Source organism: Stegastes partitus, unplaced genomic scaffold (genome assembly GCF_000690725.1).
Source record: "Stegastes partitus isolate 25-593 unplaced genomic scaffold, Stegastes_partitus-1.0.2 Scaffold1370, whole genome shotgun sequence".
Taxonomy (NCBI): domain Eukaryota; kingdom Metazoa; phylum Chordata; class Actinopteri; family Pomacentridae; genus Stegastes; species Stegastes partitus.
Genome location: NW_007579101.1, coordinates 70,114 through 94,541, shown reverse-complemented (window position 1 = coordinate 94,541; position 24,428 = coordinate 70,114). Strand labels below are relative to the sequence as shown.

Sequence of the window (24,428 nt, the reverse complement as noted above, 5' to 3'; positions counted from 1 at the left end):
AATAGTCGACCTTATGAAGGAGAAAACCCACCAGCTCCATGCCTCATTGTGCATCAGTGGGAGAGAATCAGCACCTTTAAGTTACTCTGGGCTCACATGTGTGAGGACTTCATCTGGACACATCCAGCTAACCAGGAAAGCACAGCAGAAGCTTCTCTTAAACTACCATCTGCAACTTCTATCAGTGCACTATTGAGCCAGTTCTCACTGATAGCATCACTGCATTGCATCGGAACTGCGCACAAGTGGACCATAAGCGCCTGCAGAGTGTGATCAAATCAGTCAAGCACATAACGGCTAGGCCCTCCCATCTCTAGAGGATATCCATCTGCAGAGAGTGCTCAGAAAGGAGCAAACCCATCAGCAGCACCAACTTTTTCACGCTCCTGCTGTCAGTAAGATGCGACAAGAGTTTAAAATGCCTAACCTCGAGGTTCAAGAACAATTACTACCCCCAGGGCCATTAGACTGATTGACACTTCCATGCCACTGCTTCTTCTGCCTTTGCACCATAAATATTATGCCCTTTTTAACATTTTTCCCTGCAAATACTCTTTATGCACTCTTCTCTGTATAGTAAATTTATCTCCATGAGTGTTTACTGTAAATAGGTTGATCATGGCACCCAGTTGAGAAACAGTGGGCTTAGAATTCTATTACAATGATTACATCAATTGCTACTGTTTTGATGTTATTTTTTTTTATATTCACATTTTATATTTATATTTGCATCTTCTATTTTTTTCTTTTTCCAAAATTGCACCAACCCACCAGAACAAATCCCTTGTATTGCGTAAACTATACCTGGTAATAAACCTATTTCTGTGTCTGATCTTTATTGTTGCATATGACACAGAAAGTATGTGAACCCTCATCATTTTTTTTAAACTGTTGAAAAGTGAATACAAACTAAATATTGTGATGCAGGGATATTCATATGACATTGTGGGCAGGAGCCTCTGACGCCCAGGCTGAACTACGCCCCTGGTAACCGGTTCTGACAAGGGTGTGGCTGGAAAAGTTTTGCACTGTCAGACATGCAAATCACAATCCAGATTTCACTCAGATTGCACGTGTCGTCAGCTACAGAACACATGTCGTTTCCATTCCCACAGTGGCAGCATATCACAGCCCCAATACCCTCACGTCATGTAATTTAATCCCGAGTTCTTGGCTTCACTTCAACACGGTATAGCAAAGTTTAAGATAGCTGCTAACGTTAGCAGAAGCTAGCACGACATACACTTTGGATGTGCAGCATTGAAAAGTTTGTTTTTTATTCGCAGACTGACAGTGATGAAAGCGCTTAAAATTACCCTTCTAAGAAACACACGGGTGTTTATTCAACCGTATGTCCGTGTTTAGTTTTACACAAACACATTGCTATCTTTCCCCCTCAAAGGTTTCATTTGAGAACGCTAACCGCAACTCTCGTGATATTTAACGTGATTCCCGTTGAGAGTTGATAACAGATACCACGCTGATAAGAGATGCTCTCTAATGATAAACCGTCTACATTCCCCTTCCTGCGGTCCAGTCGGGACTTGTCCACCTCCACATCATTACAACACAGACCTCCCAGTTACATGAGCTCATCCCCATGCTTGTTTCCTTCTCCACAGCTGCACAAATATATGAAACACCCCCACTTTTTTTTTTTGGGGTCAAGAATTCTCACTATTAAAAAGACATGATTAACTCTCTGGTGAGAAAGCTGCAGGAAGCATCTGCACTTTTTCTTTTTCCTCTCTCTGTCCCACTGGGCAGCCGATGGGAGGGACTAAAAGTGTGCATCACCTACGGGGAATACAGATGAGGTCTCCTGTGAAACACCAAATGGGATGAAATATCACTTTAAAGGCTGAATGACTGCGTGTTTTCTTCCTGTGTGTGGAGTCGCTGTGTGAGCCGAGTCGTGGCTGTAAACTCAGAGTAAGTGTGTGTTTTCTTTAAGGCCGTGGTTGAAGGTTTTAGTGCCACTCGGTTGTTCTGCCGCAGTGTTGCCGACTGAAGAGAGTCCAGCTGCGGGTTTGAAGTCCTCCGAGCCTCGATAACAAACCGAGTTAGCTCGGAACTGCTTTAGCCAGGTGTGATATTGTTGTTTCGTAAAGTGAGGTGTAGTTTGGGAGAGGAATGCTGCGCTGTAGGAAACCAGGAATAATGGGTGGAGACGACAAAACTTAGCCTTCAGCATTTTCTTTCTCTCTTTTTTTTTTTTTTTAGGCATGAACACCGACTCTAACCTACCCGTCCGTAGTGTTACACCGACATTAAATCAAGTTATGTTGGCTGGGTGGTGTAAAATAGAGCAACTTAATCACATGGAGCAGGACAACCTCACATGAGAAGCTAGTTTCCCCTCCTAAAAAAAATGTGTGTTAAACTCCTACAAAGCGTCTAAATGGTTGCTTTGCTGCTTTAAAACCGTCAGAAGGATTCACTATTTTCGGCGACAATGTGCATATTTGCGGAAATCCGATGGGCATCAGTGTCGGCATGAGTTGACTCAGCGCTGTTGTTTTAGTCACGATGGAATTTGTGACTTGTCTTCATATGTCATATGGCTGCTGCACCCTGTAGACTGTGGTGGCATTTATTCTGCCCAACGTCAAGGTAAAGAGTCTATATGCATTGTTTATGAAAGATTAGCAACATGGGCAAAAACACAACTTTCCACTTGAGCATGGAAGACTAATCTGTGGAGGTCACTTGCAGATAAGTTGCACTTTTTTTTAGTGAATATGTCACATGTGCCTCTGTAACAGTGCAGATATAAATTAGCCATGCTTGATGTGTAATTACTCAAGGATTATTATATACTTCATGCAGAAAAATGTAATCATATTGAGATGTGTGCTAGATGTTGTCATGGTAGCTTTGATTAATTGCAAAATAACATGTAAAACTGAGCCAATTTGGTGATGGTGTGAAGCATACATAATCCTCTATGCAACAAAAGCTTTCCTCAAAAAGTACAGTTGTCAAATTTATTCATACCCTTCCATTAAAGAAAAGGCAAAATTCACAATAGTCACTCAAATCACTAGAAACTGAAAAAAGTAATAATAAATAAAAATTTGCTAAATTATATTTAGTGAAATAAGACATTGCTTTTGAATTGTGGTTGAAAAGAATAATTAAAAAAAAAGAACAACTGTCCCAGACAATTTAGAGCACTTTGCTGATGAGCAGTGAAATCCAAATAGCTGTCAGCAGGTGCAGAAGTCTGACTGAGAGTTACAGAAAACACTTAATTGCAGTGATTGTCTTAAAGGGTTGTTCAACAAAATATTAGTTTACGGGTCCCATCATTTTTTAAAATATATTTCTGTTGAACCACAATTCAAAAGCAATGCCATAATTTTCATAAATTTTTGTTTTTTATTACTTTTGTCAATTTCAACTTATTTCAGTGACACCTGTTTTTTCCTTCTTTAATGGGAGGTTATGAATACATCTGAGGACGACTGTAAGTTGCACTTTTTTGAGTGAATGATTCGCTACATGTGCTTTGCTGCCTTTTTATCAGTGCAGATATAAATTAGCCATGCTTGAAGTGTAATTACTCAAGGATTATAATATACTTCATGCAAAAAAATCTGTGATTGTAATTATATTGAGATGTATGCTAGATGTTGTCATGGTAGCTTTGATTAACTGCAAAATAAAATGTAAAACTGAGCCAATTTGGTGATGGTGTGATGGTGAGGCATACCTAATCCTCTACTATGCAACAGAAGCATTCCTTAAGAAGTAACTATGTGAAGCTGAAAATCCCTAAAGGTTGAAGCTTTAAGTCCTGCATTATCAGCAGACCTTCGTTTCACCAGAAACCACACAGTGTCAGTGAGCATCATCACTGCAGGATGCAGCTGGAGGTCAGCAGTTGAAACAAGAAGTCAGTGAATATAAAAATGCTGAATATCAGATCCGATCCTTTCCCAGGCTGATCGGTCAATCTCTAGATGAAACAAGATTTTCAGCTGCTGCTACATATATATAATTACAATGGGCGATTCTGTTTTACAGGGAATGCAGAACAAAGATCAAACCACACACAAACAGCACAAGTTTTCATTGGGACTGTATGTTTTATGTTTCTTCAGGCAAAAATGACACCATTAGAATACTTGAAAAGTTTTCACCTAATCACATATAAATATATATATATATGAAGAGTTCATTTGCAAAAACAGATCACTCCATTTTTGTAGATTTTCAGAAAACTTTTTTTTATTGTTTGCTTGAGATAATATCAATCAAACTGAAGTTGAGTGGATTTGACTCAGTAGAAATGACATGGCAAACATAGAGATAACTTAAGTTTGATATTGTCTCAGGTAGACGATGGAAAGTGGGTTTTCTGAAGGTTTGTGAAAAGATGGAGTTATCTGTTTTTGCAAATGAATTCTTCATATGTGTGTGTGTGTGTATATATATATATATATATATATATATGTATATGTGTGTGTGTGTGTGTGTATATATATATAGATAGATATGTAGATATGTAACCACTGGGAGTCACCAAAGTCAGAAATCTGTGGTACTTATAGTAAATACAGCCCAGGGGCTTTAAATCTCGCATGACCTTGCCGGTCTTTGCTGTTGGCAACATTACGTAAAGCTTGATTTATATCACATTTTTTATTTTTAGAACACATGGTTGCAAAGTGCTTCACACACAAAAAAGAGAAGAAAAAAAAACAAAGAATAAATTACAATATGAAACCTAGCCCAGAGAGACAAGCCTGAAAACAGTTACAAAGTCATTCACACAGGAACAGAAAAAACAAGTGAAGTAAGAATAAATTACAAAATGAAACACGGTACAGTGACAGACACATGTACCGAAACATGAGGCAGAGATTGAAGTCTATAAAAAGGTTTACCTATATGACTGAACAATGTGCAAAAAAATCAGTTGCAATATAAGTAATGATAGTAGTGGAAATAGTAGTATCTACATTTCAGCTCCCTCAAAAAAAACAAAAAAAAAGATTTTAAAAAAACCATCAAAAAGCAGTATATTGTGACACATTTATCTTTATCAACAACAACCAAAACTTTTTGCAATTAAGACCCATAGGGGTTTAAAAAGCCAAGTTATGAGGATAATGGTGGTTCAGAGATGGAATGAGGAACGAGAACATCTGGAATTCAACTCAGGTTTCACATTGCCTTGTCACGAGAATCTTTTACTGTAAATTTTACAGGACGCCAATGGATACAAGAACTGGAGTAGTGACTGATCAAGTGTTAATGCTGTTAGTGGATGTGTTCAGCAATAAAAAAGTTGTGTAGAACACGCACAGCCTGTGACACACATATCAAGGTTTATGGTCACGTGACTGCTTGACTCACAGCATGTGGTCTTGCGTTCAGTAGTAACTTTATCTTCAGGTTGTAGAGAATCTTGAGTGTTTGCAATGTAGTGTTTAACAATGAGGTAACCTGAGTAAATATTGTAGACAAAGTTTCACTCCGACAAGCGAAAAAACAAGAAAATCTTGTTAAGTCAACTGTACGCTCCCCTGCCTTATAATGTAAACAGATAATATCATCTGCTTCGGTGTGAATGCAGGGATTGAACTCGGTGTCAGTCTTAAGTTTTGTCATGTGAGCCAGTGTTCTGCATGTAATGTGTGCTTGGTGGCAAGTACGAGCAAGCTTTTCTTTTGATAGTAAACACCAAACAGTGGAGGAAAAAAAAAGCTACAGGCAGTCTTATGGACCAGAGAGCTTTCCAGGGAAGTAAAGTCAAATCCTGGGGTTTGATGCCAATTTACATGACTGACTGGTTTATGCAGATTTTGGTTTCGACGTGGAATCAACAAGAGCATGAGTAAAGAGCAGTGAGGGCTCAAAATGAAAGGAAATGACCCTTTATGTGAAGTTTTTCACTATAGCTATGAACTTCTCACTCAGGTGGTGAAGATCAATCCTCAGGAAATTCCCCAGACTGTTTTAAATTCCTAATTTTACTTATGAATGCAACAAAGCACTTAGTTAAAATGTGTTAGTTATGAAGGAATTAACAGAGCATCAAGCATTGAGTACCTTCTCCAGTATTTATGTGACACAGCAGTGACCTGTAACAAACCCACGAGTGACCAAATAATACGTTTATAATAAATACGTGACTGAAATATGCAGATTTTTTCAAACTCGCTGCTGGTTGTGTAAAGTTGCTCTACATCAGAAACGTTCTGGGAGGACATTTTGGGGATTTATGGCCACCTGAGAGTGCACTCATCCATCACTTTCCCTTTGTTTCCTTTGTTCCTATTGCCACTCTTCCAGTCTTTAGATGCTGCCTGCAGCCTTTGGCTTGAACGGTACAAGTGACGTTCCCACCCAGGGTTTAATGTCACGCCTGCCTTTACCTGCTTTTTACTGCTCAGACTCCCATGTAGCTCGTCTTGCATGTGCTGAGCTCATGGGAACCACTAGTGTGCAAAACTGAAAGGCTCTTACTTCATTGCATGTTTCACAAAAAGGACGTAGATGTGGTTCTGGTACGTTTCATCCTCTGCTTCATTTCAAGCTCTTTCTCTCTCTCTCTCGCTCACACACACACACACACCCTCCCTCCCCTATTGCCTTGTTTCCCAGGAAACATTCAGCCATTCAAAGACATCTACCCACACAGCACACAAAAGGTTTCATACACACCCTTTATTCTCCCTGGTAGATAGATCTGCTAGTCTAGTCTCTCTGGTCCTAAACTTCTCCTATGCCATAAGATCGATGGCTTGAGCAACAGGTTGATGCCACAAGATGTGCGGTTTATGAAGGCCCTCTGCTTTATTATGCTTTGACTTAATGCTCGATGTCGTCTGTTGTTGAATGGCGTGATACTGTAGTTCAGTCCCTATCGTTGTGCAATCATGATATGTTGCCCTCTTCAGAGATTAGATTTACTTCAAGATCCTGCCTCCAATATCAGATTATCTCACAAACTATTCAGATACACATCATGGAAGGGGTGTTACATTGGACTCTTGTGTGTCTACAGTGAATGAAAATACTGAACTGTTGCCTTTAGGACTGTTGCTGCTTAAAAACTCTGCTCTGCTGCTACTGCTTTTACTCATGCTGCTTATAAATTACTATAGATGAAGGGAAATATCAAGCACTGTGACTTTAAAATGTCAATCCACTGTATAAAGAGACAGGTTTTGGTTTCACATTTGTTTGGCCAGTATTTAGTTTTTGCATGCATACCAGCACAGTGCACAGTCTGTATGCTTTGCAGTGAGAAGGTACACAAAACTCTGCGCTCTTTCATCTCCACACCAGGGCAGCTGGCACCTGCAACGACAGCGCGATGGCAAGTCAAGAGGAGGTGATCGAGCCAGCGACTGAGATTTCAGTGGCCCAAAACCTGGGCAGAAGGCGCTTCCTCCACGACATCCGCCATCTGAGTCCAGATGAGATCGATGGCCTCATGTCGTCCAGTGGTAAGGAAACATGAGCTGCCCACAGAGAAAATCTTCTGGCTGTTTTAGAGCAATTTCATTAAAACATTCCAATCTATTAAATCTCAGAGGGCCGACCATTCCTTGTGGTGCATCATCTTCCTGAAATGAAAGACGAGGGCGTGCCTTACCTAATGCCTGGGACTCCTATTACCTGCAGAGTGGACAACACAGAGAAATACACCACTCGCTCAAAGGTACATCGGTTTTTTATGATGATAAATCATTTACAGTTTTTTTTGCGAGTCATTTCAGTGCAACGAGTGTTTATAGAAAGCCTATAATAAAGTCTAAGTATGCACATTTATCTTTAATTAGTCACTCTTCAGAACCATGTCAAAACAGCCTTTACTATTAAATGACACATAGACCACTTACAGCCAACTGTTGATCACTTTTTAATTCTAATCTCAGTGTTATTTTCAAGCTTGGGTGACGACACCCTAAGCTTCCCCCTAATAACATTATGCCAAATTAAAGTTATGAGAGTAATAAAACTGCAGCTTAAACTTGCTTACTAAACTTAATAGGAAACTGTTTCGAGTTAATAGCCTGCCGTCCCTGTGTTGCGTTCTTGTTGATATTCTGCCTTAATGCTGTACTTGAGCCAGCAGGTTCAGTTGTTGTATATACAGATAGAAAGGTAGTCTAGTGACAACACTGGCAGTTTCTTTGAGTAGATTCAATGTTGGGTCATACAAATGTGTGGAGGTAGATTAATTGCCATTTTGACATATTCGGCAGTGACTTATTCCTGCCTCGGCATTGGCGTGCTATAGGTGGACGAAACTGGTCAGCAAAAACTCTCTGTAGACATCTGCAGACATGAAATACCACACTACGTATACGTTAAGTCTAAAAATAGCCGGGAACTTTGCAAAAGAGACACTGGAGTAGAGTAGAGTAAGTATGTGTTGCTATTCGAAATTAGTTGATCTATAGAGACATTTATTCGATGAGCTAAGATACAAGAGCTGAGATAAATCCATAAACAGCATTATGTATCTGCCAGCAGCCACCCTGCTCTCCACATATCAGCACTGATCTTTTAAAAACACATATCGATCCACCACTATAGATGAGTAAAGTGCCAGCAGTAGCAGCTGGTCGTTGTAAAATGCTTTTTTATCCCTCCTGGGCCTCCTGGAGCTTTAGGTAGCCTAATCTAATAACGCCTTTACTGACCAGGAGCTCACTTTATGATTATGACACACACATACCTTTCTACATGGTATTTCATACTAAGAAGCTCCAGCTCATATGTATTGGTATAATATTCAATGTGGAACTAGACAAGCGCTGCATGTTGTATTTTGTAAGAAGTGAGTCACTAAAAAATGTGCAAGTATTAGTAACAGCTGAGTTGTGTTTGGGTGGCTCAATCAGTTTGCATATTCTTTCAATGTCTGGTTTTCCTCCCACAGCCCAAAAAAACATGAATATAAGGAGAAGTGGAAATGTACAATTGTCCCTGTGTGAAGAGGTTCACACATGAACCATAAAAAGACAATGAACAAACTGAATAGCTGCTTTGGTTTTGATTTATTGCTCTTACCTTATGCAGGTTGACAGTAGACAACTATAATTGACACTCTGGTTGTGTTAATTGTTGTTTATAACTTCCATATAAGTGGCTTAGAGATAAACCAGCCTGGGTCTTTAAACTCTTGCGGTTCTCGTCTATCGTGACTGCCGGTGTTATCCAGACTTTTGCAACAAAGTTTGTGATGAAAATGTGCCTCTAACTGGAAAAAAAAATGCAGGCCGAAAACTTTGAAAAAAGATTCAACACATAAAAAAAGCTTTATTCATATTGTAATTAGTGACTCTTAATACAATAAGAATTTGTACGATACTGTCAGAATATGAAGGCTTCTCTGCCGTTGTATTCGTCATTTGATGTTTCTAATTTTAAACCGCCATACTTAATATGCATGTATTTTATATAACATCCCTTCAGGTCCATGTAGGAACCTTATACACTGTGCGGCTAACGCATGGCCACTTCCACTGGACAGTGAAGAGGAAGTACAAGCACTTTCAGGAGCTGCATCGAGACCTTTACAAGCACAGGATGATGCGTCACTTGCTGCCTCTGGGAAGGTCGGCGTACCAGTGTTTATGTTAATCATGCAAATCGAGCTCTCAATCTGAAAGATGTGCATTTGAAATCTGAGCAATGATAGATTGCTTTGAGTTTTTGTTGTCAGACCTCTCAAGCACTGAATATTTTGAATATTCAAATTTCCCCTCAAAGATTTGCAAAGGACAGGCAGCAGCTGAGAAACATGCCAGAGGAAATGCCCAGCCTACATGGGACTGAACGGACGAGAAGAACCTCCAGCAAAATGGTATGAAATAAACTGGTCAGATACAGAATTAACAGTTTGTACTTGGAACAACCCCTTTGAGTAAACACACGTTGTGTCTAGAACTGTGGTAAGCTTTAGTGTTTTATTTAGCACCCAAACTGCTGGCGGGTTTCAAAGGCTTGTTGTCCTAAAAAAAAAAAAAAAGGAGCCAAAATTACACACATCTTTTTGAATCAGAAACTGTAAAAACTGAAGGAATCAGCGCATTTTCAAATTTCTGATGGTCCATGAACTGCTCATCTGTGATCGGCTCTTCTGTTTTCTGCAATCTTTATCAATTTTACGCCTAAATTTGTGATATTTCATCAAAAGACATTTATATTCCACAAGTCTCATTTAAAAATTTGATGAAAGCAAACCATATACTCTTATTATATTATCTAATAAAGCAAAATAAATCAATGTGCCTCGGTAGAACCACGAATCATGAGTAACTCAGCTGTTACCAACGATCATGTGAAAAAACATCAGGGACTTTTCAGCTCAACTTGACTGCACTACAGGTTGTGTTTACAAAGGGAGAACAAATTAAAAAATGTAAGTAGTAAAATATTTATAGTCTCGTCTTGGTTGTGCCGTTTCCACAGTGAGTAAAAATATGACTGGATAAAAAATGCCCAGAAACTGCTTTGAGTTCAGAAGACAACAGATGATTGGTCTTCTCAGTTTATTACGAAGCATTATTATCAATTTGTTCATTTATTTTAATACATACTGATCAGCATATTGTCAAAGGACTCTGATATTCTATTAATATTGCAAGGAAATATGGTATATATTTGGGTGGTTACACTTCTTTGTTTTTTGTTGTCTCATCTGACATTTATTGTAAATATCTGCTCTTCTAATGCAGAAATACCTTGAGGAGTACCTGAATGGTCTGCTGGACAACGCATTCTGCAGGAATGACCACAGCATGGTAAATGCTTTAAAACTATGTACATATAAAGTTGGTGTCATGCAGCATTATTATATTGTCTCATTGCCCTTTTTTTTTTTCAGCTGGAGTTCCTCTCTGTTGGAGCTCTCTCCTTCATCTCTGATCTGGGACCCAAGGGCTTGTAAGCAAAACACTCGTGTGTGACAGTTTGGGAGATAACTGAGTGCATGATACAGGTTAAACATACAATATATATGTGAACTATGTCTGTCTCAGGGAGGGACCTATCTACAAGAGGTCGGGGGGTCACCGGATCCAAGGCCTGAATTGTATTGGTCACCACCAGTTCTGTTTCCGCTGGTCACGCCGCTGGCTGGTGGTGAAAGACTCCTTCCTGATGTATATGGACCGAGACAACGGCAGCATCAACTTTGTGCTGCTGTTCGACCCCGAGTTCAAAGTGAAAGTGGGCCGGGCGCACACAGACACCAGATACGGAGTCTGCTTTGAGAATTTCACTCGGTAGGCCCGCTTTGTTTTTGCGCCTGCATTGAGAGTTGTATATCAGGGGGTTATGTTGTGTTTGTGATGCATTGCCTGTTTGTTTTTGATCAGGAGTTTGATTATTAAGTGCAGCAGCTATAGACAGAGTCACTGGTGGAGCCATGAAATCAACCAGCTGGCAGAAACCTGTGACTTTCTCAAAGTGCAACGCTTTGAGGGATTTGCACCACCACGGGAGAACTCTCTCACAAAATGGTCAGTTGTGTGATTTGTCAGATAATTGTTGTAACATTTAGTATGAGGCCTTTATATTTATATATACTTTTTACATTTCTTTGTATTATTTGTAGGTATGTGAATGGAAGTGGCTACTTTGCAGACCTGGCTGATGCTCTTGAACAAGCCAAGGAGGAGATTTTCATCACAGATTGGTGGTTAGTGTCAAAACATTTGGATTTGCTGATTTGCCAAAAAAAAAAAAAAAATCATGTGTAACTATACTTTTACAATATTTTAGCTACCTTTAAAGATGCAGATGATGGAAATAGAGTTTATTCCTCTCAGGCTCAGCCCTGAAGTGTTCCTAAAGAGACCGGCGACTGACAACCACTGGCGGCTGGATGAGATACTCAAACGCAAAGCAGTAGGGAACTCTCTCTGTCTTGTTTTAAGGATGTAAATGATTTTCAAATTTCACATTACCTGTGCAAATAGATTTTTTTAATTTATTTTTTTTTATAAATGTCCTCACCTCTCTTTGAACCCTTTTCTGCAGGAACAAGGAGTCAAAGTGTGTGTCCTGCTGTACAAAGAGGTGGAACTAGCGCTTGGCATCAATAGTGACCACAGCAAGAGGACTCTTATGAATATGCACCCGAACATCAAGGTCTGTCACCTCTCTGCATAATCTGACATGCAGAGAGCAGCCACACAATTGCAGCTATGAGAAGAAGCCTCGTCTTACATGTTAATGTCAGTTTTGTGCCCGTGATCCTTCAGGTAATGCGACATCCGGACCACTTGTCCTCTGTGGTGTTCCTGTGGGCTCACCATGAAAAGATGGTGGCCATTGACCAAACAGTAGCCTTTGTTGGGGGGATTGATTTAGCGTTTGGGAGGTGGGATGACAGCCGCTACCAGCTCACTGACCTGGGCCTGGCAAAGACACACAGTGAGGACAAGACAAAGGAGGACATGGACGTAAGAACATGGTTGCTTTAATTTCTTGTTCGACACAGATTGTGCATGAATATGTTTACAGTCATTCATGAACCAGTGTGCTTCCAGTATGTCGCACACCCTGCAGACATTAATAGATAATTCTGTTAACCAGGGCAATTGTGTGGCTGATGGCCCCAAACCATCTGAACCAGATAAGGAAGCAGAAGAGAGCCCTGACGATCTGGCTAGTAACACTAAACTGTGGCTTGGCAAAGACTACAGCAACTTTATCAGGAAAGACTGGGTCCAACTGGACAAACCATTTGAAGGTGCGTTGTAAATCTCCTTCAGCATCACATGCAAACACACTGAGAGTCTCAGAGCAGGGAGATGAAAGGACTTCTTTTTGTGTTTTTTCAGATAACATCGACCGCACTCAAGTTCCTCGCATGCCGTGGCGTGATCTCCATGCAGCTATTCATGGCAGAGCTGCCAGGGATTTGGCCCGCCACTTCATCCAGCGCTGGAACTTCACCAAGGTCAGACACAAAAGAGAGCTGAGTTTTATCGCCATAGATATGTCATGAATATCTGTGCTCATAACTTTGGAGAGTGAGACGTTGGTGCTCTGCTTGAAGCTGCTTTACAAATGAGTCTACAGATACACAAGCGTCATGCAGCTTTAGCACATCTTGTACTGCAGCTATTGAAAGCAGTTACTTGGTGGCGTAAACAAAAAAAAATCAAGCTAATATCTTTTTAAAGTCACCATTTAGAACTTGTATAGCTTTGGCCCAGTTGGAAATTGTTGTGTTCTGCTTACCTATGTAATAATATGACTGAGGTGGCAAGTCCTAAAATAAACTTAATGCAACTTTTCAACAGTAGCTCTGAGGAAACCATGACTGTCTCAAATATATTTATTTATTTTGTCTGCTTTAGATCTTCAAAAACAAGTACAAGGACGACTTCTACCCGTACCTTCTTCCCAAGTCTCACACTACTGCAGACTCACTCTCATTCACTGTGCCTGGGTCCCAGAAAGCCAAAGTGCAGGTATTTATTCACACATATGGACTGCAGATGAAGTCAATATCTGTGCAGAAGCTGTGTGAGATTTCATTAGTGACACAGTCAATGATGGACATTTGTGTGACATGTGACTAAAACATTTTGCCTCTTGAAGAAGAAAGAGTAAAGATATTTCAAGTCACCACATCTCATTTTGTAATTGTTGATTATTTAATGAACAGATAATGGTGGGTTTGTAGCAGTGCCACAAGAAACGGTGCTATTGTATTACCTCTTACGAATGGAAATGACAGCACTGCCAGGTTTAGCTCTGTAGGAAATGTCGGGCTTTTCAGCCTTCACACATGCATTCAGTCTCTTATACAAACAGCGTTCCTAGGTGACCTTACTGGGCCAGATAAATCAGGCTTTCTTTCTATACAATATAGATCTCTGCAGCAGAGCAGTTGTAAAGTAAGCTCACCAGGGATTGCAAGAGACAGGCTTCACACTAGAAACCTGCTAGAAACGGAAGTTTTCTGCACAGAAACGCAGCCCTGGTTCTGTAGCTGCACGACCATAGAACCAGCAGAGGCTTTACAATAAGCTGGACTCTGGCACCTAAAGCCTGTGTGGGAATGAGGCTTTTGTATCACACAAGCTACAAGCTACACTGGGATCTTTTAACAGAAGGCTTTAGTCAGGATGACATCAACTCCTGACTATCTTTGTGTTCAGAGAAATGAAAACACATAGTCATAATTGACTAGATTTTACATTTGTAAAAGGAACCATGCTGCTGGTCATCTCTGTATTAATATAGAAGCCTTGGTGAAATTCCTGCAGTTACTGTAAATAAGCAACACCATTCCCCAGAAGACTGAAGGCCCCCGTTGACTTCTACTCTGAATTTTACATTGTGTGCCGCCAGGTCAGATCTAACAGAAAATCAGATGGATGTCTTTTACAACAAAGAGACACTGTTCTGGCTTTTGAAACGCAGCTATTCAGTATTCAGTGTTTTTCACTGTGGCAGATGGTGGAACAAAAGTAAAGCCTGTAGAACAAAATTACTTCCAACATATTTATCCTGTTCAGTAAAGCCAGAGAAAACAAACGCACTGCCAAGGATAGAGAGGGGATTACAAGTGGAAGCATCTTATTTGCAACAGGCTCCACGGGAAACTGTTGTCCAGATTACGAGAGACTCCAGCATTAGCAGCACAAGAGACTCTCTTAATTTATTAAACGATGCTTAAGATGCAACATATAGCAACTATGTAAAGATGTATTAATCCGTCTTGGTCGACTAGAGGACGGAGTAATTCACAGACAAGATGACAAATGACGTATGAACTCGTATTGTTTAGACAGTGTGTGCTGGGTAACAATAGCGTTTACTGTCTGTATTTTCTTATTCTGTTGTGGGCGGTGTCCTGTAACTGTAACCCTTGCTCCACATTGTGTTGCACCGTTTCGATCAGGTTTTGTAGCTGCTGTATTCAGGTTTCAGTGGCAGCGCCTCACATGTCACATTATGTATGCACTATGCGTCACATTATGTGAGTGTAGCAGGTGTCCCCAAAACCAAGCATCTTATTAAACTTGAAATAGGAGCGTTATTGTGCTTATTGGGTGAAAGTGCAAGTAAATGTGATCTGTAAGAAGAAGACATATTACATTGTGACTGTAGGGGTTATATCTCAGGAAAATGCAATAAAAAAATACAGCATAAATAATACTCCTGTGTATCCGATGGCAGAGAGAGTTTTTAGTTTTTGCATACCATTTTGTCAGGTGTTGCGCTCTGCTGATCGTTGGTCAACTGGAACCTGTGAGAACTCGATCCTGAATGCCTACATCCACACCATTGAGAACAGCGAGCACTACATCTACATCGAGGTAATACACCGACATCCTAGCACGTTTACTGACAAATGTGAACCTCGTAGCACAAACTGAAATGATTAATTTTCCACCTCAGTGTCCTGCTGAAGTCAAGCTGTGTGTTTGGCTCCTTAATTCTTCCTCGTGATAGCGACGATGCATTTGAAGGGCGGTCATGGCAGAAATAGATCATCGTAGTCACTAATAGTTTTAGTAGCATCGCCTTAGAATACACTTTGATTTGTTAAAGTATATGTACATGTGCAAGATAAAGTGCATTTGTTTCATTTTTTGTAAGCAGCAATCTGCTCTTGAAGTATACTTCAGCCTCCTGTTTATTTCTGATGTTTCTGCATGTGAAGCTTCCCTACAGTGCATACTATTCGACACGTTCACATCACTGAGAGTTTCTGCGGCCAACTTGTGTCTTTCATGAGTCTGAATGCAGTCGTAGCTCGCTTCCTTCCCTGCCAGCTACCTACCTGCTTTGGCCCTCACCCCATACTGAGCCACCATCTGCCTTCCCTCTGCCCTTAGAACCAGTTCTTCATCAGCTGCGCCGATGGGAAGACCGTCCACAATGGGATCGGTGATGCCATTGTGAATCGAATTCTACGAGCGTTCAGGTCCGGTTTGGGTGTATTAGTCATATTTGTGCTTCATTCATTTTGTATTCTCACATTTTTGAAACTTGAAGTTATCAAGCATTTCATTTAGAATCTGTACTCAGGCTAAATTAAAAGATGCTGAACAAAGCAGAGCATTGCAGTGAACTGTGATACACGATTAAATACAAGATATTTTAATTGAAAAAAATTAAATGGAATAGAAATTTCAGTGAATGGTACAGTGCACGTGGATTCATATTTAAAATGGTACACTTGTAGTTCATGTTAAATCTGTGTCTTATTGCAGAGAGCAGAAGAAGTACAGAGTGTTTGTGGTGATTCCTCTGCTTCCTGGATTTGAGGGAGACATCAGTGCTGGAGGTGGAAATGCCATCCAAGCTATTCTGCACTTCACTTACCGGTGAGAGCCTTTTTCTCCCATTATCATTCTGCACTCAGCCCACAGCCCAGAACAGGCACTTTAACTTACAACAGCCATCTGGCTCAAAGACATGTTTCCAATCATGTAGAGGTGCAGCTGCTATAGATTTTCATCTGCGCTGTCACTCTGCTGTCAGTTGTTCTCATGTGATGTGGCTCACAGGTTTCATGTTATTGAGATAGTTTCAAAGATTGTTTAATATTTTGTTTCTGTCTATTTAATATGTGTAGCTAGTATACTCCTGATAGAGTCGTATATATTTATGGGCTAAATGCAAAAGTTTGTCGTTGACTGTCGTGTTTAGTAAAAGTATAAAACTTTGTAAGTTTCTTTAGCTACAGATTTTTTGATAAAAATACACAAGATAATAAAGACATGATGTCATTAAATTAAAATGCTACTATATTCAAAACAGTGATTCTGTAAAATGATGATGATGAAGTATTTGGTTGAATTAGGTTCAATCCAGTTGAACTGAATTGAGCTGGACAACCTTCCAGCTATTTCAATTTGTTCTAAATAAGTGTTACCAAACTAAAACCGCATTTAGTGATAATGCAGTACGAGCTTAGCTGCACACAATCTGTTTGCATAGATATTACTATTGCGTCAGTTTTCTGATTCATTGTAATACTGTTGCGCTGTATGTCTGTAGATGACTTATTTTACTATTTGTCGTGTCTCAGGACCATGTGCCGTGGGGAACACTCCATCCTGTCAAGACTCAGTGAAGGTCAGTTTTCTTTCACTAACCAGTTTTATTTCAACTCAAAAATCCACTTGACATCACAAACTTTCACCTGTTTTCTCTCTAACTCGTGTTTTTCTGTCTCCTTGTGTCGCTCCTTTAAACTGAAGCTACTGGTACTAGGTATCATTCATCATTTTCATTCTTCTATTTCCATCGATTCATTTCATTCTGCCCTGTTCATCTTCTTTTCGCATCCATTTAAAGAGTTTGTATGTCTATATAGGTTTCCTACATAAATCTGCACAGTATTTTCATATGATCCTGTTGTGAATAATGTGATCGTGATCTGCCCTCCAGTAAAGGACCAGTGGACAGAGTACATCACACTGTGCGGCCTCAGAACGCATTCCCAGCTCTCGGACTCGCTTGTCACGGAGCTCATCTACGTTCACAGCAAGACCCTCATTGCTGATGACCGCTGCTACATCATTGGTGAGTCACCACTGGCAAACTCATTCAAAGACAGATTATCGTTTTGACCTCGAGTTATCACTGAGCTCCATGACAAAATAGCTAATCAGTATTGGAGAGAAATTCCACAAATATCACACACATGTGACAGAATATTGGCTTCAGCTGAGCTCTGTTGATGAGGATATATTAGAATATTCTCTGAGTTTTTAGTGTCGCAAAGAAACTACAATAGAACTGAACCAATACGCCAAATCTGTAGTTTCAAGCTTTCATTAGAGCACGTGAGAAAATATGCAAGTGAACAAAAATGTGGAGATTTATTAAGAAAATAAATAACTAGAAGGACTGAATCTAATATTTGCAAGTGTAGGCTCCTTAAATAGGGAATGCTGAAGAATTTTAAGATACTGTTTTCAGTTTATGTGCTTCAGTAATCCCTAAGTTGTGGTCCTCAAGATTTTAATGAAATCAAATCCCATTGTCTTTTGTTTTTTTCCCTCATCTGTGGTAGTTTTTATCCTCAGGTCCATCATTCCTGCAGTGATTTCAATTTTCTTTTCACACATACCTGATATTAACCTCACGCTCCTAACATCGTATTGGAGTTATAGTTAGATCATCATACACCTTATCAATGACGTTTCCTGGAGTCATTGGGTGTCCTGAGTTTTCATCAACAGACACCCAGGTGACCTAGCCAGGGTTGATCAAACCTCGAGCTTGTGTGCGGGTAGCGCTACATCACCCGTGGCTGTGCTTTACTAATTCACAGCCACCTTCAAGCAACTTTTGATGCAACGTCATGTCCCTTCGCCTGCTGACCCCTGTAATGCACGTTGTCGCCTTCACACAAGCCCTCTGCATTGGCTTGCATCTACCTGTTGCTTCATTGCTCTTTTGGTGGCTCAGCATACTTTTGCCTCTTCTTTTCGTTGGCTACCTTGATGTGGTTGCCCCAGCGAAGAAGAGACTAAGAGACTGTTATGCTTAGAGGCTTTCAACATCAGCACCATGTCTGGCTTTAGCATTGTTACAGCAGCAGTTTCCGGGATCTTTAGATTCTTCCCCAGGTTGATGTTCAGTCTTGTGCCGATGCTAGCAGGTCAGAAGAGGTGGTCCTAGAAGCTGATGTTAGCTTTTCCTCAGCCCAGACAAAAGAGATGTTGTTCTTCACTGATCGGAGCCACTTGCAGTTGCTAATCCCACTGCAGATGTCCTTCAGGACTTGGTCATGGCACCAGTGGTAGCACCCCTCACTCAGGGCTTTCAAACAGCTTCTTAGGATGTGTTCCAGCAAGCAGACTATTTAAATTACTGTTTACACAAACTGGAAATTTACAGCTTCTGTGCAACTGGAAAAGCATCGGGTGGCTTTCATTGTGAGGGATTCACACTGTTAAACTAGCCTAACTCAGTAAACCGTGTGTCAATAGACTTAAGGCTTAAGGCTGTGTTTGCAATGGTCAGATTTCTTGTACTGAGCGTAGAATTTATCAAGTTTAAATTTATACACATGTACTTAATTCACAAATAACCTGATTTCATTTTACATTGAACATAAGCTTTTAAATTTGCATTTTAAATCCATTTCTGAATAGTCATTTAGCAGCTGCTTGCTATGTTTGACCAGAATCATGCCTCTGAAAGGACAGGTTGTAAATGCTTGTGCTTTCCGCTTGTGTTCCAGGATCAGCCAACATCAATGACCGCAGCATGCTGGGCAGCAGAGATAGTGAGTTGGCAGTGTTTGTGGAAGATGAAGAGAGGGTCCCATCCATCATGGGAGGGGAGGAATACCAGGCGGGACCACTCACACTCGCTCTACGCAAAGAGTGTTTCAGGTCAGGATAAAACATGAGTGACATTTTCTCACTGAGCACGAACAATTACCACCTCTGGACATGATTCAGTTTTAAAGTGTCATTCCTGTTAGGAAAAATATCAAGACTGACTGAGTTTTCTATGGATTGAATGTCAGCTAAAAAAAAATGGACAGTAAGAAGTAAAACCTACAAATTTATCTTTAGGATTTTTTCAAAAATAGTTGTTCTGAATAGAAGAGCTTTTTTCTTACTAAAATCATACTTTGACGCTAAACTCTTGGTTTGATATTTAATTGTCCTGCTGTAACAGAGTTCTTGTTGGAGCTGCTTCAGACCCCAGTATCAATGTTGACGATCCGATCAGTGATGAGTTCTTCTTCTTGGTCTGGAACGAGTCTTCTACACGGAACGCCACCATTTATGACAAGGTACAGCTTCAATCAAAGATGGTTTTATCATTATCATCGTTACATTTGGACTCTTTTTACTCTAAACATAGCACCATGTAGCTTCATTTTTCTGACTTCTCGGTTTGGCTCATCTGTTCTGCCGCCCTGCTCGGCTCCAGGTCTTCAAATGCCTCCCCTACAACTCTGTCCACAACATGCGGGAGCTGAAGGAGTACACCAGCATGGAGCGCCTCTGCGACACAGACCCTGAGCAGGCCGCGGAGGAACTGAAGGGCGTCCGAGGGCTGCTGGTCCACTTCCCCTTGAGGTTCCTGTGTGAGGAAAACCTGCTGCCTGCGCCAAACACTAAAGAAGGCATGGCTCCTGTTGGGCTGTGGACATAACCACATCGTGGCCCAGATCAGACCACTACAATACAGCAAAATGGTTGCTGTACCACAAGTATCTGCTCGTAGTTTAGGCTCACCGAATATGCAGCACAGTACACTAAAGTACTCACAGCACTTGAGTGGTGAGGAAGACAATTTATTTGTTAATCGCTGATGTTTCTTGAATCGACTTTTTGACTGACAAAGGCCTTGTCTGGACATAACCACTGAAATGCAAATTGTATAATCGCTGATTATCTGTCAGAACATGAGGTTAACCCGTACTGGCCAGTTTGTTCGTGATGGCGGTGTCTGCTTCATAACTTCTACAGCACAGTCTGAACTGCAGGGCTGCTGCAAAGCACACATAAATGAATGTATGAATCAGGAGAGGATTGCAAGATTGTATTGGAAATCGAGCATCTCACATGATCTGGGAACATAGTGTACATTTATTGGTGCAAGATTTTTGGGTGGGTGGGTGGCTCTGTCTCTCTCTCTCTCTTTTCTCTCTCTCTCTCTCTCTCTCACTCTCTCCCTCTGAGGCTTCACCTCTCACTGCAGTGCCAGAAAATCTGTCAGAACATTTGTGGTTGTTATGGTGACGGATATAAAGAGATGACTGGATTGTAGCTGAAATAAAGGACTGGATAGGATTGAAAAGGGAGAGCGCTGATAAGAGGTATAACTTACTAAATCAGGATGGTGTGCCGGGAAATAGACGGTAATATGTGGATAGGTAGGACTGGCCATTTCTGTGCAAACACAGTCTTTTCAACGTTTGTTCTGTTTAAATGATCAGGTGGAGAAACTGAGAGAGAGAGGAAACAAAAGGAGGACGAGATAATTAAAGGGTGCTGGGGCGATTTTACTGTTAACTGTTGCGTTTTTGAAGTCACCATGACAACCCAGTGAATTATTATTGCACCGTGTTCCACAGTCCAGAACAGAACATTCCACTATTCACTTGGCCGTTGCATTTCTCAGCTATTTCCATGTTGTGTCCAGGTGCCACGAAGGGTCTCGCATGTCTACCACAGGGTATAAAGAGGCATTTGTGAGGTGTTTAGCCATAACATGATAACTGACATTATTTGGCTTTTACAGTTCCCACTAAGTGCCATTCTGAGGCATAACCAGGTCATATTTTAATCATAAAGGGCACCGAATTTCAGATGTTGGTTGATATTGAATCGTGCGTCTTGAAACCTGCTCATTCCCTTTTTATTAAGCCATGAGTAGCGACTACTGTTAAGCAGCCTGGAAATGTCTTGCACTGGACGACTCCGTAGCATTAGTGACGAAAATAGACAGGCGACGTTCCCTTTTAGTAAATATTGCCTTGATGGATTTTGAAATGTAATATTTTCATGGAACATGCTGTACAGTACCTTGCTGCCTTCCTCATGAAGAAAAACAGGATATGAGTTACAAATTTGTGTAATCTGACATCAAACACTTGGGAACAACATTCTAACTCAGGTTTGAAAGTTTCTCAGATGGCACAGAGTGTGGCTGATTTATTCTGTGCACCTGTGTTGTACGCTTTTAGAGAACAACCAGCAGAGGGGCAGATGACGGGCAGCATGTGAAGCTTGTGAACGGGACCATATGTTTTATATTATGAGCCTTGCTGTAGTGTTCTTATTGCACTTAAAAAATCCTGTCTGGTGTTTTTTTTTTTAAAGAGACCAGATAATAGATGAAACGGCATTACCATAATTGAGTTCATAATATGAAAAAGTGTGAACTTTGTGAACCTGTTAACGAGACTTGTGCAGACTGTGGCGTAAGCTTTTGACACATGCCTGTAAGTCAACAACTACCACCCGAGTGGTTCAATGCAAGTTTGTGTGTGAATGTGACAGATGCCACACCGCCTCACTCTACATGAAGCACCTTTCACAGAGGACTCACTGTGACCATTTGTGTTCAGAAATGGTGCTTTGCTGGCTTCAGAACTGTTTACCCGACCCTTTAGAAGATATTAAAAGCCATTATGAGCCCTCGCACGCTGAAAGCTGGATATTTGCTAGCCTCTCTCATACAGCACAAAATGGTTGCCTTATTCTTTGTTATATTCTACAGAAATGTCTGCGATGAACTAAGAAGTGACCTTATACTGTTTCTACCATGAATTTTATTTTTATTGAACTAATAGCCAGCATTGCCAATATATTTTATGGATGAATTACTAATATGTTACTTATGGAAACGTTTGTGATTATCCCTAACAGTCACCATGTGAAAACTTTGTGTAAGCACATCTGTAGATCTAGTGTATTACCGTAGACTTACTGATATATGGGTTACTAACGCTCAGGGGTAGAGAAATGATGAACATTAATACTTAATCCTTTTAAGTGCAGTTATAAACAACTTGTAACTTTAACGTATATTACTTTTCATGTTTCCTCAATAAACCTGTTTTTTATGGAACTGAACTGAACATCTACTTTTTACTTTAATTTGACAAAACACCCTTCAGCCATTATAATAATTCTAATAAGAGCTGTCATATCAGATTTATCCGACAAGTCACAGTATCAATATTCTTGTTATTATTATTACACTGGTCTACACCCATTTTGGTGTCAAAGTTTTTTGAGCTGATTTTGGACACTTGCAATGTGCTGAATCCAAATATTACATTGGTTTTGCTCAATAAGGTCAAAAATTAGATTTGTCGCCACATGCACTTTTTTTGGTTACATTGTTGTGTACATGTGCGGGCTTTGTATCATACAAAATTCTTTTTCTAGTTTCTGAAATGAGCAAATTCTGAAACCTTTACAAGCTGGTACTACCTGCTCTCACATATTGAATGGTTTCCTGAGAATCTCAGATCAATGAGTGATGATGAGGAGGAGAGATTCCATCAGGACATGAAAGAGATGGAGACCAGGTATCAGTGACGCTGGGAAGCAGTCGTGATGGCTGATTACTGCTGGACTCTGGAGAGAGATATACCCGCTGCTGATCATTCCAGGAGTTCCAAGAAGCGCAAATTCAAGCCCTGAATTTTGAGCAATGCTGATGAAAGATGCCATTTGCTTGTATTTACCTTTACAAATGTTAACACTCATCAACTTTTGGATCATGTAGCTTATGAAAAGGATTAGGAAATTAATTTTTTCCTCTAAAATCCGATTTCATATGAGAAACACTAAAATAATGTCAAAAAATGTGATCGATTTAGTGGCAAAATTGATTTTTTAAATTTTTTTAAAAAAATCAAGTTGGCATAAAAACCTGACCTGATACAGAACAGCAGATGTCATTTTTGGATTCAGTGTTGCAAAAAAATGTCCTAAATCAGTTTTAGGACATTTAGGAAAATTCTAGACACCTTCAAAAAAATATTTTTTTTGTAATCCAGTGTCATTGATCTATCAACGATTGAGAGGAAAAAAAGAATACTGTCAGCCAAGCAAATCTTTAACGCTGTATATTGTGTGTTTTGTCTCTTTTTTGACAAATTAATTACATAAGAATGTTATTCCAGTGTTGATGTGTCAACTAGATAGTAACTGGTGCTAATTTCTGATATATGTGTGTTATTAACATGGTGTCACTTTCATTTTTAAAAATTTCACAGGTATCAGTAGAAGAATATAGTGATCCTAACCTAATTCAAATCAAAATGACAAGCTTCCTGTTTGCAACTTTTAAATAAATTTATGCGGTATATTTGTACCTAATAAATACATACAGGTGATTTTCAAAGAAGATTGGATTTGCATATCTGACTATAATTGTATATTTTAGAATAATATTGTGTGTATTATGTAGTGAATAATGCCACACAAGCTTTTCCCAAAGTTGCTGTCTATATATGTGTGTGTTTATTACAGAATGCAAGAGAAAAACCAAGAAAAATTCTAACGTTTGATATTTTATACCAACTGTTGAGGTTTGTATCCTCTGTATACCACAGTTATCACTGATCTGTTAATGCCTATATTATTTTAAGAGAGACTGAATGTGTTTTTTAGGGGAAATTGGTATTTAATACAAACATGAAGTAAAGTTCCAAGTGAGGGCTGTAATATCCAATAAATCACCAATGCACTGGGCAGGTTATTGCCACAGAGCTTCAGTGTTTTATGGCATGCCAGGTTGTTCTCTTGAACCCTTGGTGGACGTGAATCATGCATTATTTAAAAGCATTATGGTCTGTTGAAAATAAGGTAGGGCAGTGGAGAAATAACTATAGCAATCATAAAGCTGTTAGGGTGGCAGAGTTAAAAAAAAAAAAAAATACCAGGAAAAAAATGATAATGGTAAAACTGTTATACTGCAGTGTACTTTTGGTT

At 40.0% G+C, this 24,428-nt stretch overlaps 1 protein-coding gene across 2 annotated transcripts; it reads left to right on the top strand.

The window, feature by feature from the left end:
* The first annotated feature begins 1,789 nt into the window (after positions 1-1,789).
* Positions 1,790-22,556, top strand: pld2 (phospholipase D2). Of its 2 annotated transcripts, none has more exons than XM_008299001.1 (24): positions 1,790-1,932; positions 7,303-7,463; positions 7,551-7,678; positions 9,442-9,584; positions 9,739-9,832; positions 10,707-10,772; positions 10,856-10,914; positions 11,010-11,255; positions 11,349-11,492; positions 11,588-11,671; positions 11,802-11,880; positions 12,013-12,123; positions 12,237-12,437; positions 12,571-12,727; positions 12,819-12,937; positions 13,341-13,454; positions 15,207-15,311; positions 15,834-15,922; positions 16,212-16,325; positions 17,033-17,079; positions 17,395-17,529; positions 19,199-19,352; positions 19,645-19,762; positions 19,903-22,556. In XM_008299001.1, exons 2-24 carry the CDS (start codon positions 7,331-7,333, stop codon positions 20,125-20,127), a joined length of 2,865 nt encoding a protein of 954 aa, XP_008297223.1. In that variant the 5' UTR covers positions 1,790-1,932; positions 7,303-7,330; the 3' UTR covers positions 20,128-22,556. The 2 variants fall into 2 exon arrangements, with proteins under 2 accessions (XP_008297223.1, XP_008297224.1); XM_008299002.1 differs by lacking the exon at positions 1,790-1,932 and adding an exon at positions 2,042-2,087.
* Positions 22,557-24,428: the final 1,872 nt, after the last annotated feature.

What these genes read in the sequence shown, in the direction of transcription:
- pld2 (XM_008299001.1), top strand. Translation starts at nt 7,331, where the DNA reads ATGGCAAGTCAAGAGGAGGTGATCGAGCCAGCGACTGAGATTTCAGTG. An exon ending in GAGAACTCTCTCACAAAATG is followed by an intron (nt 11,493 to 11,587) that starts GTCAGTTGTGTG and finishes TATTATTTGTAG; the next exon opens with GTATGTGAATGGAAGTGGCT. An exon ending in AGCACTACATCTACATCGAG is followed by an intron (nt 15,312 to 15,833) that starts GTAATACACCGA and finishes CTCTGCCCTTAG; the next exon opens with AACCAGTTCTTCATCAGCTG.